This window comes from Pterocles gutturalis, unplaced genomic scaffold, assembly GCF_000699245.1.
Source record: "Pterocles gutturalis isolate BGI_N339 unplaced genomic scaffold, ASM69924v1 scaffold1405, whole genome shotgun sequence".
NCBI lineage: Eukaryota > Metazoa > Chordata > Aves > Pterocliformes > Pteroclidae > Pterocles > Pterocles gutturalis.
Window position 1 is genome coordinate 20,885 of NW_010145473.1, and position 15,640 is coordinate 36,524.

The 15,640-nt window shown below is 37.7% G+C and overlaps 1 protein-coding gene across 1 annotated transcript in view; it reads right to left on the reverse strand.

Annotated features, from left to right (window-relative positions):
• The window catches only part of SOX6 (SRY (sex determining region Y)-box 6), a gene marked incomplete at its 5' end in the record, with an annotated part of 93,372 nt that overhangs the window by 10,351 nt on the left and 67,381 nt on the right, over positions 1–15,640 (reverse strand). Inside the window, one exon of the mRNA XM_010085378.1 lies at positions 528–761. Within this exon, the coding sequence (XP_010083680.1) occupies positions 528–761 (234 nt within the window). The remainder of the gene's footprint in view (positions 1–527; positions 762–15,640) is intronic.

Genomic DNA, 15,640 nt, shown 5'->3' on the forward strand with positions numbered 1-15,640 from the left:
TTTTGATTTAATACTTTATTAATTTTTTCCCAGTAATTACTCCAGTAAGCACCATTTTGCATTCAGGTGATTTGCAATTCTGGTGATTTCTACTGGGATCTTGCAATTAGACTTTTACCAGGATACACTCTTGCAATAGATTTCACTAAACATTCCTTTTGAATGCTGCTAAGTTTTAAAAGCATGTTGTGACTCTGCTGTTGAAAATAAAAAGCATTAGGGAAGGGGCAGAAAGGGAAAAGAAAGGGACTGAAAATGAAAACAACCCACGAGTCTTCATTTGTACAAGTTTCAGTAATTCCAATTTCAGTGAACATCTCCCAAACAAAATATGTCCTAAAATTAGAGAAGTTGCATATCCAAGAAGGAAGTAACTAGCCTGTGTCACCAGTATAAATAACCTCATCTTTCCACAACTCCAGAAATAACTAACCTCTGCCAATTGCCACTACTCTAGCTGAGCCTTCTAAGCTTCCCTCAGTTTTGGTTCAGTCCCAGTCATGAGTTGTTCATTGTCTTGCACTTACCTAGGATTTTGCTAATGTTGGAGTTGTGCATGTCAGGGAAGGCTTGGAGAATTTTTCGACGCTCGTCCTTTGCCCAAACCATGAAAGCATTCATTGGTCGTTTGATGTGTGGTTCGCTGCTGGCTCGGCCCCGCGAATCCCGGTAGACTCGAGCTTCGGCCACAGTGGCACCTCCTGTTGGCCAACAATAATACTGCTGTAGTTTGGCTGCAGAGCCATTCATTGCTTTACTTCCTGGAGCGTCAGGGCAGGAAGAAACAAGATGGGTGCAAAACATTATTACATGGATTACGCAAGCGCTTTCAGTACTCTGCTTATTTTAGCCTCATTCTCTTTTTCTCTCTCTCTTTTTACTACCAGATCTATGCAACAGAGAGAGAAAGATTTCCAGGGTTTCTGGTGTAACTGATCAGGCTCACCCTGCTGAAGGAAGGCATCGGCATCTGAGTGAGGAAACAAATTGCACTGGTATTTCTCCAGTTAAGGTAAGGAGATTCAAAAAAGTTTCTGTTTGGGACCTTCACACAGCATACATGTTCTGAATGCTCAGCAAAACTCACATGAAAGTTACACTTGGGAATCCAGACTGATGCAGACCTGTTCACACAAGTAGTGTACAACAATTTTGCTGCTCAAGCAGTGAAGCACATGCCAAACATTTCATAAAAAAATTCTACAGTACACCAGGTACAAGCTGCTAGATCTGATTATAATTGGAACTGAACATTTTAAAGTCGCATCTGCTTTAGTTGAATTTTAGATGTGTCTTGGAGTATTCGATCACATATATGTAATAAAGCTGTCTGCCTCCAACAGGTACACACACAGCATCCTGATGCTTCTGGAAGAGGAGACAAGCACTCCATCTTCTCCATGCCTGCTGTGCTTTAATGTACCCCAGTGTCCTGTCATTACCCACCATCAATTCAGCTTGTACGTGCTAACCTTAACTGTTTGTTTGAATGCATCTACCACAAATAGTAAAGCTTTGTGGGGGCTTACGAGTTCACAGAGCTGAGTATGAGGTATAGAACTAGTTAACACAGGAGAAAGAGATAACCAAGCATAGATAAGGCATGCTTTTACCAGAAAAATCTTCTGCAATTGTGATGATGACATATGTTTTTAGGCTTATACCTATAAAAGAAAGGCAAAAAGCCTTTACAGCTGGAGAGTGATGCACAGCAATAGGCCTCCTGTTTTGTAAACCATTACAGCTCTGGACATGGATTTTTTTTTGCCAAAAAATATAAGATTAGTTCTTTACACTAAGTGAAACACTGCAGATTTAGTGATCTCAGTGACTGACTCACAAGATTTTAATTGTACAAAAACTAAGTTTCCTAATTTAGTGTGAAAACACTATATATTAGCTATACCATTTTAAAAATTCTATATAGGAAATATATTTACAAGAAAAAAGTCCTAAAATAGAGGATGCATAACTAATACACTACCTTTTTGCCACAGGGTCCACAGTACATTAATTTCATTTAAAACGCACTGACCATACAGGATAAATTGATTTTGCTTTATATGGTGCTGACAGCCATGTTTATTGTGCAGTGAAATGTAGTGTAGTTTCAAGCTGACTATATCCATCAACACAGGGCAATATGCTGACTACTGGGCCAGATGAAGACATACATTACCCTGAGAGCACAACACTCATTCGTACGCGGCAGTGTCTTCTCCTGAGGATCACCGTGGTAATTTATGATGCCTCCAATGCCATTACTTTACAACTGACACCAATTTGGCAATTTGTATACTAACATGCGTGCACATAAAAGAAGACAGGTTTGTGGCAAATGTGAGATGCAAAACTATTTAACTACTATTCTAAGTTAAGTACCATGCTACAGGTGTTCAGCACTTAGAGGAGCAGTCAGCTTTTTATTGCAAAAAGGCACAGTAGTTTTGCTGAGCGACCTGCATGTAGGACCAATTTAGGGGCGTGTATGGTTAATAAGGCTCTGTGCATCGTTGTCAGAAGGCTTGGAACACGCATGTCAAAGATAACATCTTTTGAGAGAGGACATCTTTCTTGTGAAACTATAATAAGTTACAAACATAGTAAGTCAACACTGAAACATTTATTGAGACAAATGGCTATATAATTTGAGATAAATCAAATACATCATGCAATGGTTGTTCCATCTTTTAAAATCACACTATAAAATTTGTAACTAATATGTGGACAATTACAAAGTTGGTGACAAATTAAAAAATTTAAATTATTATTGATGCAAAAGTTGTCATTTGTTATTCAGCTACTCTACTCACAGCGAAGGAAAGAAGACATACTGGAATCCGTATGATGATTTTCCATCTTTTACTTTCCTGAAGATACTTATTCACTAGGGCTAAGGAGTTTGACTGTAGCCCTTTCTAATACAATTTTTGTCTGACCTTTCAATCCTAATGCAGGCAAAGAGTACCTTTACTAGTATTAAGATTGCTGCCTTTTTTTAATCTGGATATAATTCAGATAGAATGAGGGGGAAAAAAGAAAAAAAAAACACCATAAATTATCTATTTTCAGAGAAAGGTTATGTTAGAAAAGAATTCTTACTCAGATTAATAAATTACAACCATTCCAAGAAGCTCTGGCTGTATCTGCTTCAAGCAAGTCCATACTTGAAGGACTTGAAAAAGCAGCCAGAGAGTTGATGTTCTCTGTGCTTGATCTCTGGGGAACATTTGCAATTTGACCCATAAGCCATCACAAAAGCACCTGTAAAATGAATTTCTGCAAATAATATAATCTCCATGTTCTTCTAACTATCTCAGAACTACAGAATTATATTCAGCATATAAAACATTACAAGAAAACACTTCTGTTAGCATGTGATTCTGTGTGGGGAGCCAGAAAGTCTCAGTATCTTTTTAGCTTAGAAATGAGGCACTAATGATATAAAAAGCACAAATGCTCAGTGAGATCTTACAAGTTGAAACACATAAGAACAAGGTTTCAAACTGGTTGTTCTTAGGTACTTCATCCTGTCAATCAGATATTTAGACAGCATTGTGTCTTATATAAACAATTCAACAGGTTTTACCCAGTATGGACTTTTTTTTTTATCGTGATAATAGTACTGACAGAAGCTGAAAGAGACGCCTGAAATTTTTAAAGAAAAGATATATACAACTGCAAAGAAGTAGGTGTTTTAGGTCTTTCTGAAACTATTTTCAGGAAAGTCTAATAAATGATAAACCCAAAATAATAGTTAAAATAAAAATGTACTAATGAAGGGTGAGAAGAGAGGAGGAAGTTGGTAATTGTCTCTCTATGGGAATTAATGCTCTATCTGCTGGTTACTGTTCATACTGCAATTGTAGGAGGAGGTTTTGATTTTCAGATTTAAGAGCTTGGTCAGAATTAAAAATTATTGCAAAAGCAGTACAGTTTGGCTGCCCTAATGGCTTAGTTGGCAAAGAAGTCTACACTTTGGCCTAAAGGCTGGGGCTGTCCTCAAAGTGATACATTTAGCTTCTGAGGGTGTGGACTGCCCCACTTCCTAGATGCTTTGCGTTTGCTCAACTTGTCATAACTTTGATGATTTAAAACTAAAAGCAGATTAGAGGAGAATGATCACTTTTTGTGGATATATGGCAGACAACTCCTCTGTGGAAGCTGGATTCCAGACTAGACTTTAGGGACAATACTGGGTCAAAGAACACCACAGAATGAATCTAAAAGTGTTACAGCTTCATTAATTTCAAACAATATTTTTGTTCCAAAAGAGACTGATTGCTCTCTAATGACAGTGCAGGGAAGAAGAACCCCAGTTCTTTAGCAAGAGAAAAGAATCTGATCATCAACAGGAAAGATAAACATTTTCACATGAATTAATGTTAAGAAACATTCACTAATAATTGTTATATTGTTATTTATTTATTTTTTCATGCCTTTATCTGAGTTTTATAATGACAAGAATTTTAGGACAGGCACCAACTCAGTGTGTTCCCTGAAATCTTGGCCACATTAGGGTTAATCCTATTGTCTTTAATGAGATGTGGTTTTACCTTCCATTTTATACATCATCTACCACAAGAAAACCTCACAGTGGGCCTTTACATGTTACCAGAATGCAAACAATAATAAACGTGATAGAAAAGAGCAAAAAAAGGTTGACAAAAAGATGAGGAAAGAAAGAGAAGTGACAGCAAAAAGAAAGAGATTTTTATCAGTCACTCTGTTATTCCTTAATTACTCTTCACACTCTGGCCATTGATTCAAGTTTGAAGTGATACATTTCCTTTGACTCCGCCACATAACGAATCGTTGGCTACTCTGAAGAATATACTACATACTGTCTTCTATAGACATATACCAAGATAGGATACATAGGAATAAAGACAATCTTTCTAGGTTCCTAGTGTAAAAGTGACTGGTTAATAGTAAAGCTCCTACCATCAGTTATTCGTTAAGCTGGGATGACATTTTTGTCTAGTTTGGAAAAATCTGATTGTGACCTCCAAAATACCTGTCCCTGTCTGTGGTAACAGAACAAGCACCGCTAGCAGCTTGCATTGCAGGGACCAGAACCTAAGGAACACACAAACAGGAGTCCCTCTTTTACTGCTAGAGATGGGTTACTCATAAACATGGAAATGCCAGAAAAACAGGGACCATGAAAAATCGGCTTGGCAGTCAGGGGCAGGAAGGGGTCCTGCTCTTAACCTGCGGACAGACAAATGCAGCCTTTATGAAAGATTTAGCAATATTTCAAATCAAATAGAAAAATGCAAATCTGGAAAGAACAGAATGACCAAAGAAGCTTCAGAAAGTTAAGAAAACAAAAATAATAATTTAACTATTATTTTGAGGTACTAAATTCAATGTTCAATTCTGGAGAAAATTACAGAAATCACTACTTCACTGAGTGACTTGTATCAGTGTTAGTGCAACATTTATCTGTTTTACCCCCTGCCTGCCTCTTACTTCTTCATACTGATCCACGTTCGGAAGACTTTCTCATTCTTCATTAACAGCAAGAGAGGCAAAATAAATGGGTATCTCATGAACTATTGTCATTACTGGCATGTCTTGTCATCAGTAGGTAAAACTAACAGCCACGTGGAAACATGACTAGCTCTGGGATGGAGATGGCGGTAGTCACACAGTGGCACACATGTTCCGCAGGGAAGTGTGTGTCTGTCGAGCTGCTTTCATTCCAAATGCTAATCAAATATTATTCAGCTGGAATTTGAGGGACAAACATTTCTTATAGGCTGTGTATCAGTGAATGAAAAGGAGGAAAAAACTGAGAGAGACATGAGTGATTAATGAAATACTGGAATATTTAAATGGACTCTAAAACATTTCACCTGCAAGGGTTCTGAAATGTGCCAAGTAAACAATAAGAGGTGGGAATATACTGTAGCACAGGTTAGCTACACCCATGCAACACTCGGTTATGATAAGTCTTCTATTTTTCCTGTTAAGAGACTCCATTCTCTTTAAAACATCAACAAGAAGAACCAAAAGGGAATTCCCTAAGGTCAGCTCTGAGGAAACATAAACCTCTAATTCAATAACTCTGCTACTGCACTGAAAAAGGCCTTATTATTGCAACATCCATATGGAGTCAATTGGACATTAATGACTAATCAATCCCTCCCCTTTCTATTCTACTTATAGTGTCACAAGCCATGTTTAGATTAGCCCATTTCCTGCTTAGGATTGCTCAAGATGTCTTTTGTTCTTTCAGGGCTGGCCTGATGGAGGCAGCTTAAACAAACACACGACCCAAGTGGTGCAGGAGTTATAAACTGCCATATGTGAATGAACAAAGGGGCCATACTAAAGCCTTTTGTGGTATTTGTTAATGTTTTTCATCTGAGTTTAAAAAGACCTAATGACTTTGTGGTGAGCTGATGCATGTGGCTCGTGGCTTTGCAAAATGAAGGAAATTCTAGCCAGTTATATATATCAGCATATATTTTCCAAAGTGCCTTGTTTTTGGTTTTGGTGGCAGTGAGTTTACTTTTTTAGTACATTTGCTTTACATATGCAAGCAAAATTCTTAATCTCAATTAAAACACAGTGCCAGTTTTCGCAGCCATCCTCACAACCTGCATATATCTCTTTCCCAATCTGAAAGTCTAGAACTAAAATTAATAGTGAAATATCTTCTGTGTGTGAAATCAAATCAGCTATTCTCAGCTCTATCAGTGGTAGCAGTGTTTAAACCTGAATTGTTAGTTGGGTCATATTAAATACTGAAACATTATTTCCAAATAAGCTATTAGCACATCCATGCTCCACAGCCAGCCATGCCCCAAACTACATTATTTAAATGAATTCAAACTGCTAAATGCAACTACTTTCTTGATGGCTTACACAAACAGTTTAGTTTTCTTGACCATATTTTTTGGCAAAATTAACCCTCATGGAAAGTTGGTATGGAATACAGCTAAAACAATACAACACTCTTTTAAATTACATGGAAAATTAACTGAATTAATTAGTGCTTAAAACCTGACTTAAGCCCTCAGTGGCCTACATAGTCCCACTTATGCTGTAGCACAAGTGCATGAGAAGTATTCTGTGAAGATCCATGGAACATCTAGATAGAAACCGGGATGAAGCGTCTACTATAAATCTGGGGAGGTATGCCAGTGTCGTAAGATTTTTCAGTCATGTGCCACTTGCAGACTTCAAGACCCTTCACAGATAATTAATTAAATGCTAACAACTCTATTCTGAGGTAGATACTATTGATAGAAAAAATGTGAAGCGTATTTAAGTTGCAAGTTATTCAGCCGGACTAATGGCAACAGAATGAAGGGATTGCCAGTCATCAAGTCCAACTATGATCAGCATTCCCATGAACACTATTGTTTCCCTTTGATGTTTCATTTCATACTCAAATGAGGAAAGTAGAGGCCCACAGAGAGAAAAATACATGGACAAATTACCCAAACCCAAGAGAAATATTACTAGTAATTATTGTTAGGTATCTGACAACATCTATCGATACTGCAAATTGTCATTTTTTGGTTTTGTTTGTTTGTTTGTTTGGGTTTTTTCCCCAGAAAAACTGTTGTTCTAACAGCTAAGCAATGATTGTTACTATATTAATCATATTCAAAGTCAAAATGATGCAAAGAGGAATTAACTGATCTATTTAATATCAAAATGTTTCCATAAGACTAACAGCTTTATTGCCTGTGGAGCTGTTACATAATTTCAAATTTTTCCAGACATGACAGTGTCACCTAGAACATCCATAAACCATAATACTGATGTAAAACACAGGGATTAGTTCTGCAGTCTTTAGTCATCCTAACAGTTTCTTTAAAAAAAAAAAAATCCTGCCTGAACAAGGGCCATAGGACACGATCCATTCATATTTCATTCAATGCTTTGTTTCAAGATGAAGAAGTGACAGACAGGAATTCACCAGAGAAAAAGGGCAGACTGACTTCATGTTTGATGGAGGCATTGTTCAAGGTGTGGCGAACACTGTTGGTGAGCGACTTTGCTTGTTCCTACATAGCACAACAACAAATTTTAGAAGCTTAAGTACAATGTGGTTTATAAAAGGGAACTATGTTTAACAACGGGAGAGAGGTGTACAAAACCACCTCCCTCAAGTTATGTGATGTTAATGAAATGCAGAATACTTTGCAAAAGGTTTTAATCTGTGTCGGAATCACTGCTTTAGTGGCCCATTTCCTGCATTCAATCTGCAATTGAATTTGTCACCTTTTAGCATATGCAACATCATTCTCTGTATCAGTAGAACTAATTCCCTCCATCCAGTGTTTGCTGTTCTCACTTGTCATATCGTATCAGTAATTAGATAGCAAGGACCTAGGGCTAGGATACGCATATGCCATTTCTTCTTGCCTTTCACATGGGGTGCTGGTATCATAATAATTAATAATATAATTAGCAAATAATAGATCATGAAGCAAAAGCAGCATGATAGCAGGAGCTATCATTTAACAAGTAATAATAAATGTTAGGAAAAACTCTTAAGGCTTAGTTTAGAAATATGCTGCACCTGCGCATTTGGGATTTAAGAGTGAAGCCAGGAAGATATGTTTACAAAAAGGACAAAGGCATGTCTAAATATGTTGCCACATTTACCTGGTTTGAATATAAATTAGGGATCTGACATGAAATAAATGCTTATGTGACAATTTATAAATTACTCTTTTTTTAAGTACTGCACTTCCTATGAAACTACCCTGCCAAATCGAAAACATAATCATGTAATATTTGTAGAAGCTGTGAAGACACTGTAATGACCACACACATTTCGGACTGCTGATTCTGTAAAGCTGAATCAAAGTGGAAATTACAAAAATATTGTCCCCTTGCTACTGAACTCTGCACTTAAATGCTTGCTTAGATACCTGGCATATCTACATGGAAGAAAGGCAGATGTTTTTAAACACTTTTCTATTGCTGAGATATTGAGGTTCCTGAAGGAGAAAATGGTGGGTAGTATAAATTTAGAAAAATAGACAGTTGTACAAAGAAGAGGACTTGTCTGAATCTGTATCAATTGCTCACACTTAGCCAGAATATATGATGTTCTTTCCTTAATGTATTCATATTTCTGCTCCACTCCCTGTGCTCAAGAAGATAAGGAAGAAAAGCAAGATTCCTCCCTCCTCCATGCAATAAAGGGGGCTTTCTCCATCAGCTAACAATTCAGTTGTGCTTGGACATTTTACACTATTTTAGGCAGCTTCAAGCTCCTTTTGTGATACTGGAGCAATACAAAGACGTAGAGAGCTAAGAATCAGGACCATGGGGTGTTTTACACCTCTGGTGGCTATGCATGAGTGTGATAAAATGTTTTAAGCCACTGAACTACTACATTTAATTTTTCACTCATTCCACTTAAAAATAGCTAGGGAAACTGACTGATGCTTTCAGCATTTGTGACAATTTTCTCATGGGCAAAGATTTTCTGTGTAAAACTGCAGCCCACAGTTACTTTTTACAGCCTTGTTCTAAACTCCTGAAAATAATGTTTTACTATATAATGAAAATTGTGACAAGCCCTTAACCATAACTGTGCTAACAGGAACCCCTATGTAAAACTCAGGGTACTGTAAGAGTGGTTGCTTGTACAACATCAGAAATTCTAACTTATTTCTTAAAATACATGTAGTAATATGTAAGAATCAATTACTGCAGCATGGAAACAGCAAACGAGAAAGCCTCATATTTAGCAGTTGGAAAAAAATACCTAAGACAGCTGAAAATCAAAAGGTAACACTTGTGGAGGACATCCAGATTTATTATTCTGAAAATAAGAAGCATACTATATGTTAAATATTAGTGTCTTGAGAGGAATAAGTTTCAATGTCATGGGAAGATCAGTCCACACACCCTCAGCTCAGATTTTTCAGTACTCGAAGTGGGAGTTCCCCCTGTAAAATGTATGGGGATTTTGGCAACAGTGAGATTCATGAAGTGGTTGCCATCAGAAAAGTGATGGGATGGTTCTTAAAGACAGAACGTCTTATTCCTATCCCATTTGCAGGAGTTGAGTTACTTTAGGGCTGAGGTGCTGAATCTTATCCAACACAACTGAAATACTGTGCCTAAGTGCATTATCCCAGATTCCTGATCTGTTACGAGTTATTCTGAAAAATTTAAGCATACCACTCAAGTATCAGGCACAATCAAGGAGATTCATGGGTGTTAAAAATGGCAACCACAATTAATGAAGGCCACTTTTTAGCATCTGATCTAATTAAACAAGATAAGTTATTTTATCTTTAAATAATAAAGATATACTTATGGGATTTTTTAAATCAAAGAGCTGTAAAAAGAATTCAGGGAAATAAAAATTCCAGTACTTGAGTCTACTGCATTCTCTCTGGAAACACTTCTTTGTTTTCAGACAGCTTTCACTGTTTTCTCATTTTCCTGTTTCCCCTCTCAACTGCCATAGCAACTATTACAAATATTTATGTGCGACAAATACTGGCATGGAGAGGCATTCTTTCCTCCAGTATTTATGAAGCACTGTCACAAAAGTAGGCGATGCTTTGTCACGCATGTACTACCTGCTGTTTACACCTCTCCATCGGAGGGTGTTAAACAAGTTACCTCACAGGTTTGGATCGTGTTGGCAGCCTGCCAGGATTGATCTGCCTGCTAATATATGGCTCCCTTTCACCTATTTCTTCAGCTGCTCAAAGGCAACCTTTTTTGGAGTTAAGAAGGAACTGTGCCCCCCTTTGGTATAAGCAGTTATTTACTATTGGGCATATATGAGAATCTTGAGGCTTTGAGGATATGGTAGAGGTGCTCCTTTAAGAAAAAATAGACCTGTCTTTTACCTAAGAGATTTGCAAAACCCAGGCACTTGTCATGATGTCTGCTCTGTCACCAGGGAGGGAGGAAATGAAGCTTTGACAGACAGACAGAAATCTGGAGCTGGACAAGGTGGCAGTTTCTCCTCATGCTTGGATATCGACCTTGTGCTCCCTTTGTAGCTCCTCTTTCTCATGTTTCTCCCCACACAGCCAAGAAACTCCCTTCTCCTCCCTGTGTTTCCCCAGTTAGCTGACTCTTCTCCACATGATTCCACATTCACTGCTGCTGCTGCCATTGCAGACACTCATTGTTCACTATGTTCTGGCAATTGGGTAAATCCATGATGATGCCTAACACCATTTCTTTCTCTGCCATTCAATTTCCCTTGCTTTCGGGAAGGTAGAATCTCTCCTTACACTACAACGTGCCTTGCAATGTGGCTAGTCCAAGTCAAATATGAATGGGAAGTTCTTATTTGATGGACATAAAAAGACAAACTGCTGTTAACTGCTGCAAATATTGAGCAATTCATTGACTTTTTATGTTGGTCAGCAAATCCACCATCTGAAATGCTGTAGAATGCAGTTCTTAAGCTTACTGCTGAATAGAAATATGTTCTTTTAAAAGAAAAAGTTGAGCTCGTGTTCCTCCAAGCATGGGTTCAAGTCCAAAATCAGGTTCACATCAAAAACACGTATATCTGAACTGAGATTAATAAAATCAAGCTAGAACTTTGAACCAGCCTATTACCAATGGTTATGCAGCTCACAGTCCCCAGCTGGCTTGCATTCAGTCTACTTGGAGCATGGTCAAAGATACCATGATCAAACAGATAAGGTTTAGAGCTATATAATCTCAAACAATGACTTGGTATACAGTAAGAGACAGCAGGCAGTAAAAGGGAGGACACAGGCACTAAGAAGATGGGCTGGTACGAATCCTGTGCTGAGGACTCCAAGATGCATCTTAATAACTGCCTCAACATCTAGGTTTCATAGCAAAGGTTATCCTTTGGGAGACTTTGAAAAGTAAACATCTAATACAGGGATAAAGTAAATAAATAGATAAAGTGGACAGACAGATCCCACCACATTATTTAAAACTGTTTTTATCTAAACTAGAAGGCATGTACCTATCCTCAGAACTATGGTCCACACTTAACACACACTGGTAGATTAGTCTCAGAGGAAGAAGCAGCAAGTGCTGAACACAAAGTTTATAGAATTAAGAAGACTACCACATGAGAAATAGAACAAATGTAAACATCAAAACAGGACTCAGAATAAAAGGTCTTTGTGTATGTTGTCCCAAATGGCACACTGTGAGGCCAAATATTTAATTCACAAGCCCCTGATTCTAATATATTAACATGAATGAACATGGAACTAAATGTTAAGTACTAATACGGCATCTTCATCTGTTTCCATTTGCTTTATAAAAATGAATTTATCTTCACAATGCATCTGATTTTTCACTTGGGAAAACAGGACACGGAGAAGTTATTTCTCTTTTACAAAAACACACTGTGAGGCAGTAGCAAAACAATAACTTTCAGATGTTTTTGCCCTGAGCCCAGGATCCAATCAAGAAAACTGTATTTTAATGGATCCAAATCTTTGTCAGGAATGAAGATCATGTCTTGATGGAATTCAAATCCTTGACTATGACTGCTGAAGAAAACCACACTGCAACCTGAGCTAAGGTAAAATCAGTAACTGTCAACAGGAACATTAGGTCTATTCTGCAGATTTCTATCTACTCCAAAACAAAATCTTAACATACAAAATTCCAAAGCATTTGACCACAACTGCAAAACCAGAAGGATCCAGAGTACATTATACAAGCACAAGATCCATAAACATAGAGCACGTTATATGGTTCAAAAGAAGCAGCACTATCACCAAAGTGAGCATCTGTGAAAGGAATATATTTTTTTAGAACTTGAACCAAAAAAACATATTCAGATCATCCAATATTCTCAGATAACTAAGAACTAAGTACTTTAGGTTTCCCCATCTGGAATTTAAGCAGGGCTTACCTATGGCTCCTGGCTATATTCTATACACTCTGGTCAGGTGATATATGTCAGTCATGTTCAAAAAGGGGCTTTAGCTATAGCTAGATACAAAGCTGTCTTGGTGTGTCCATGCTAGTTAGCTGTATTTCAGTACTGATAATCTCAAATGTTCAAAATTATGAAGCCACCTACAGAAAGAATGATGTTTCCTATAAAATGATGACGTTTGGAGAAAAAAAAAAAATCCTTGTTTAGTTCTATAATTGGCTGTTGTTTATAATTTTGCATACCAGTTACCAAACACTTATGAGGCTCTCAAATCATGTTTTTGAATTTTGTTAGCTACGAATGTATCATATATTTTAACATGACAACTGGGATTTCCAGGTAATGATATAGGTCTAATAGCTGTGGAACATCAGTGGTGTCACAGCCAGTGGCAATGTTTTTCAGTACAGTCTGAACATGATTTTTAATATAGTTAGGCCAGTCCTGTTGGTGGCTAAGGAAGTAACAGAGATGTTGGTTTATGTCATACTGAATCTAAAACTCTTGTTGATGATTTTCAGGCCTCCATTCAGATGACAGTTAGGTCATTATGAGTAAGACAAGCTTTGAATACAACTTCATATGCTAGGTCATCTCTGAAAGTACACGTAGTTACCATTAATCTTAAAAAAGGTTTCACACACTGGGCAGGGACAACAAGTTAAGTCTTAAAAGTAATTCTGCAGTATCCTTTCATATTTGTCTTGTAATTGCATAGAGCTAAATTTAAAGAATTTCAAGACTTGTCTTATAATTCATGATTCAAAATCATATACATGTAGCTTCAGCTTCTGATCAATGACCCAGTACCGCAAGTGCTCCTAAAATTAAAGGAAAACATGACTCATCCTGTCGAACTCAGATCACTGCCATATGTTATAGAAAAGATATAAGGAGTAGAGAGAAATCATTGCTAGATACTATTACAAAGGCATTCCATAAAACACAGAAGTCTGCTGATATTTCTTACAACAAATTACTTGAACTTTAAAGGCTGTGTCAAAGCTATGGGAGCCGGGAGCACTTCCCAGATTTGGTCTATCTCGGCTGCCTGCTGGGATGAGACAGACACGTACCACGTCTCTGCACACTTCAGTTTCCTGTGGAAATGCAGGTGTGCAGGTAGGCAGGGAGTGTTACTGCACTTCCATAGGCCCCTCGGTCTAGATCAGCTGGAGGATCAGGATGGAGCCCAAACTGCACTTCTCCCAAGTTTATGGCCAGTAGGGAAACTAAATTTGGAATCTTTGGCTCAGGAATAAATCTGTTACACCACTCCCACCCGCCCCACCCGCCCCCAAAAAAATAAATTTCTTCACTAAAAGGGTTATCAAGCATTGGATCAGGCTGCCCAGGGAAGTGGTCAAGTCACCATCCCTGGAGGTGTTTAAAAGACATGTAGATGGGGTGCTTAGAAACATGGTTTAGTGGTAGACTTGGCACTGTTAGGTTAACGATTCGACTCTATGATCTTAAAGGTATTTTCCAACCTAAATAATTCTATGATTCAATGATTCTAAAGAATAAGTTGTCAAGTTTCTTAGTAACCCAGTGCTGCAACAGACACATATGGAAGCACAAAATAATAGCAACACATATAAAAACCTTAGTGACATGGTAAACCTAGAAAGATCCATAATAGTTTCATAAAGATGAACAGAGTCTGTAGCATGGTACAGTACATCAGAGGCCACAGTTTAACTGCTGATATTTCAGCAGCACTGTTTCCAATGGAGTTCCCCTCCAAATGATGACATGCTAGAAGTGTAATCTCAGCTAGCTTGCCAAAGGGACAAAACTTGGGAGAGATTCTGAATGTCTTTTTTTATATCCAGCTAATATCTAAATTCACCTTGTCTACAACTAGAAGGACAAATAAGCAGCTCAGTTTTGAACCCCTGCCAACTTTTTTTTTCAGATCAGCAGAGGTATTTCTCCAGCACCTCTTTTCCAGAGATATCTCTTGGCTGCTAAACAAAGTCTGGAAATCTGAATCCATTCATGAACTCAGATTTCCCATGTGGCAACACACCATACCTCAGACTGCCCCACTAGCTCTAGAAAGACACTGTCCTTAAACTGGCACACATCACTGCAGCTCAGGTTACATATGTCAAAGCTTCATTCTGCACTATCCAGTAACAGGGGGGGCTGTCAGTATCGCAAGGTGTATCAAGATACTAAATTAAGGACACTAGAAAGAGAAAGGATGAACTGAAGGAAATGAGCTAAACCAAGAAAGCCATCAGGGACTTGATGTCATACCAACCAGAAACTGTAAGTATTCTGTTGCAACTTTTCATCCCAAGTGAGGAAAAAAAATCCTTCAACACGCTGAAATAGGAGAAGTTGCCGCAGGATGGAAATTCCTTTACAGAGCAGTTTATAAATAACTGATTCATCAACAAGTACTTTTGAAAGCCCATGTATCTCCTAACCCCTTTTTTCTAGAAAAAAAATCATTGCGAAACACCTGTCTGAAAGTTATTTTTTACCTACATTCTGTTCATTATTTTTCTGTTTAAAGTCAACACAACAGTGGCCAATCACATCCAATACAGGTTGAATAAAAGAAGCTCATAAATAATAGCTCCCTAAAAATGTAAATCTGGAAATTATTGGTTTTATAAGGAACTTTTGAATATATATATATGTAAAATCTGAAATGTCTCATGAAGGTGCTAGTCTCCTTCTGAATATTATTTGTAATAAATGGCTGAGGAGCTTCAGTCATTATCTTATCTTACTGTT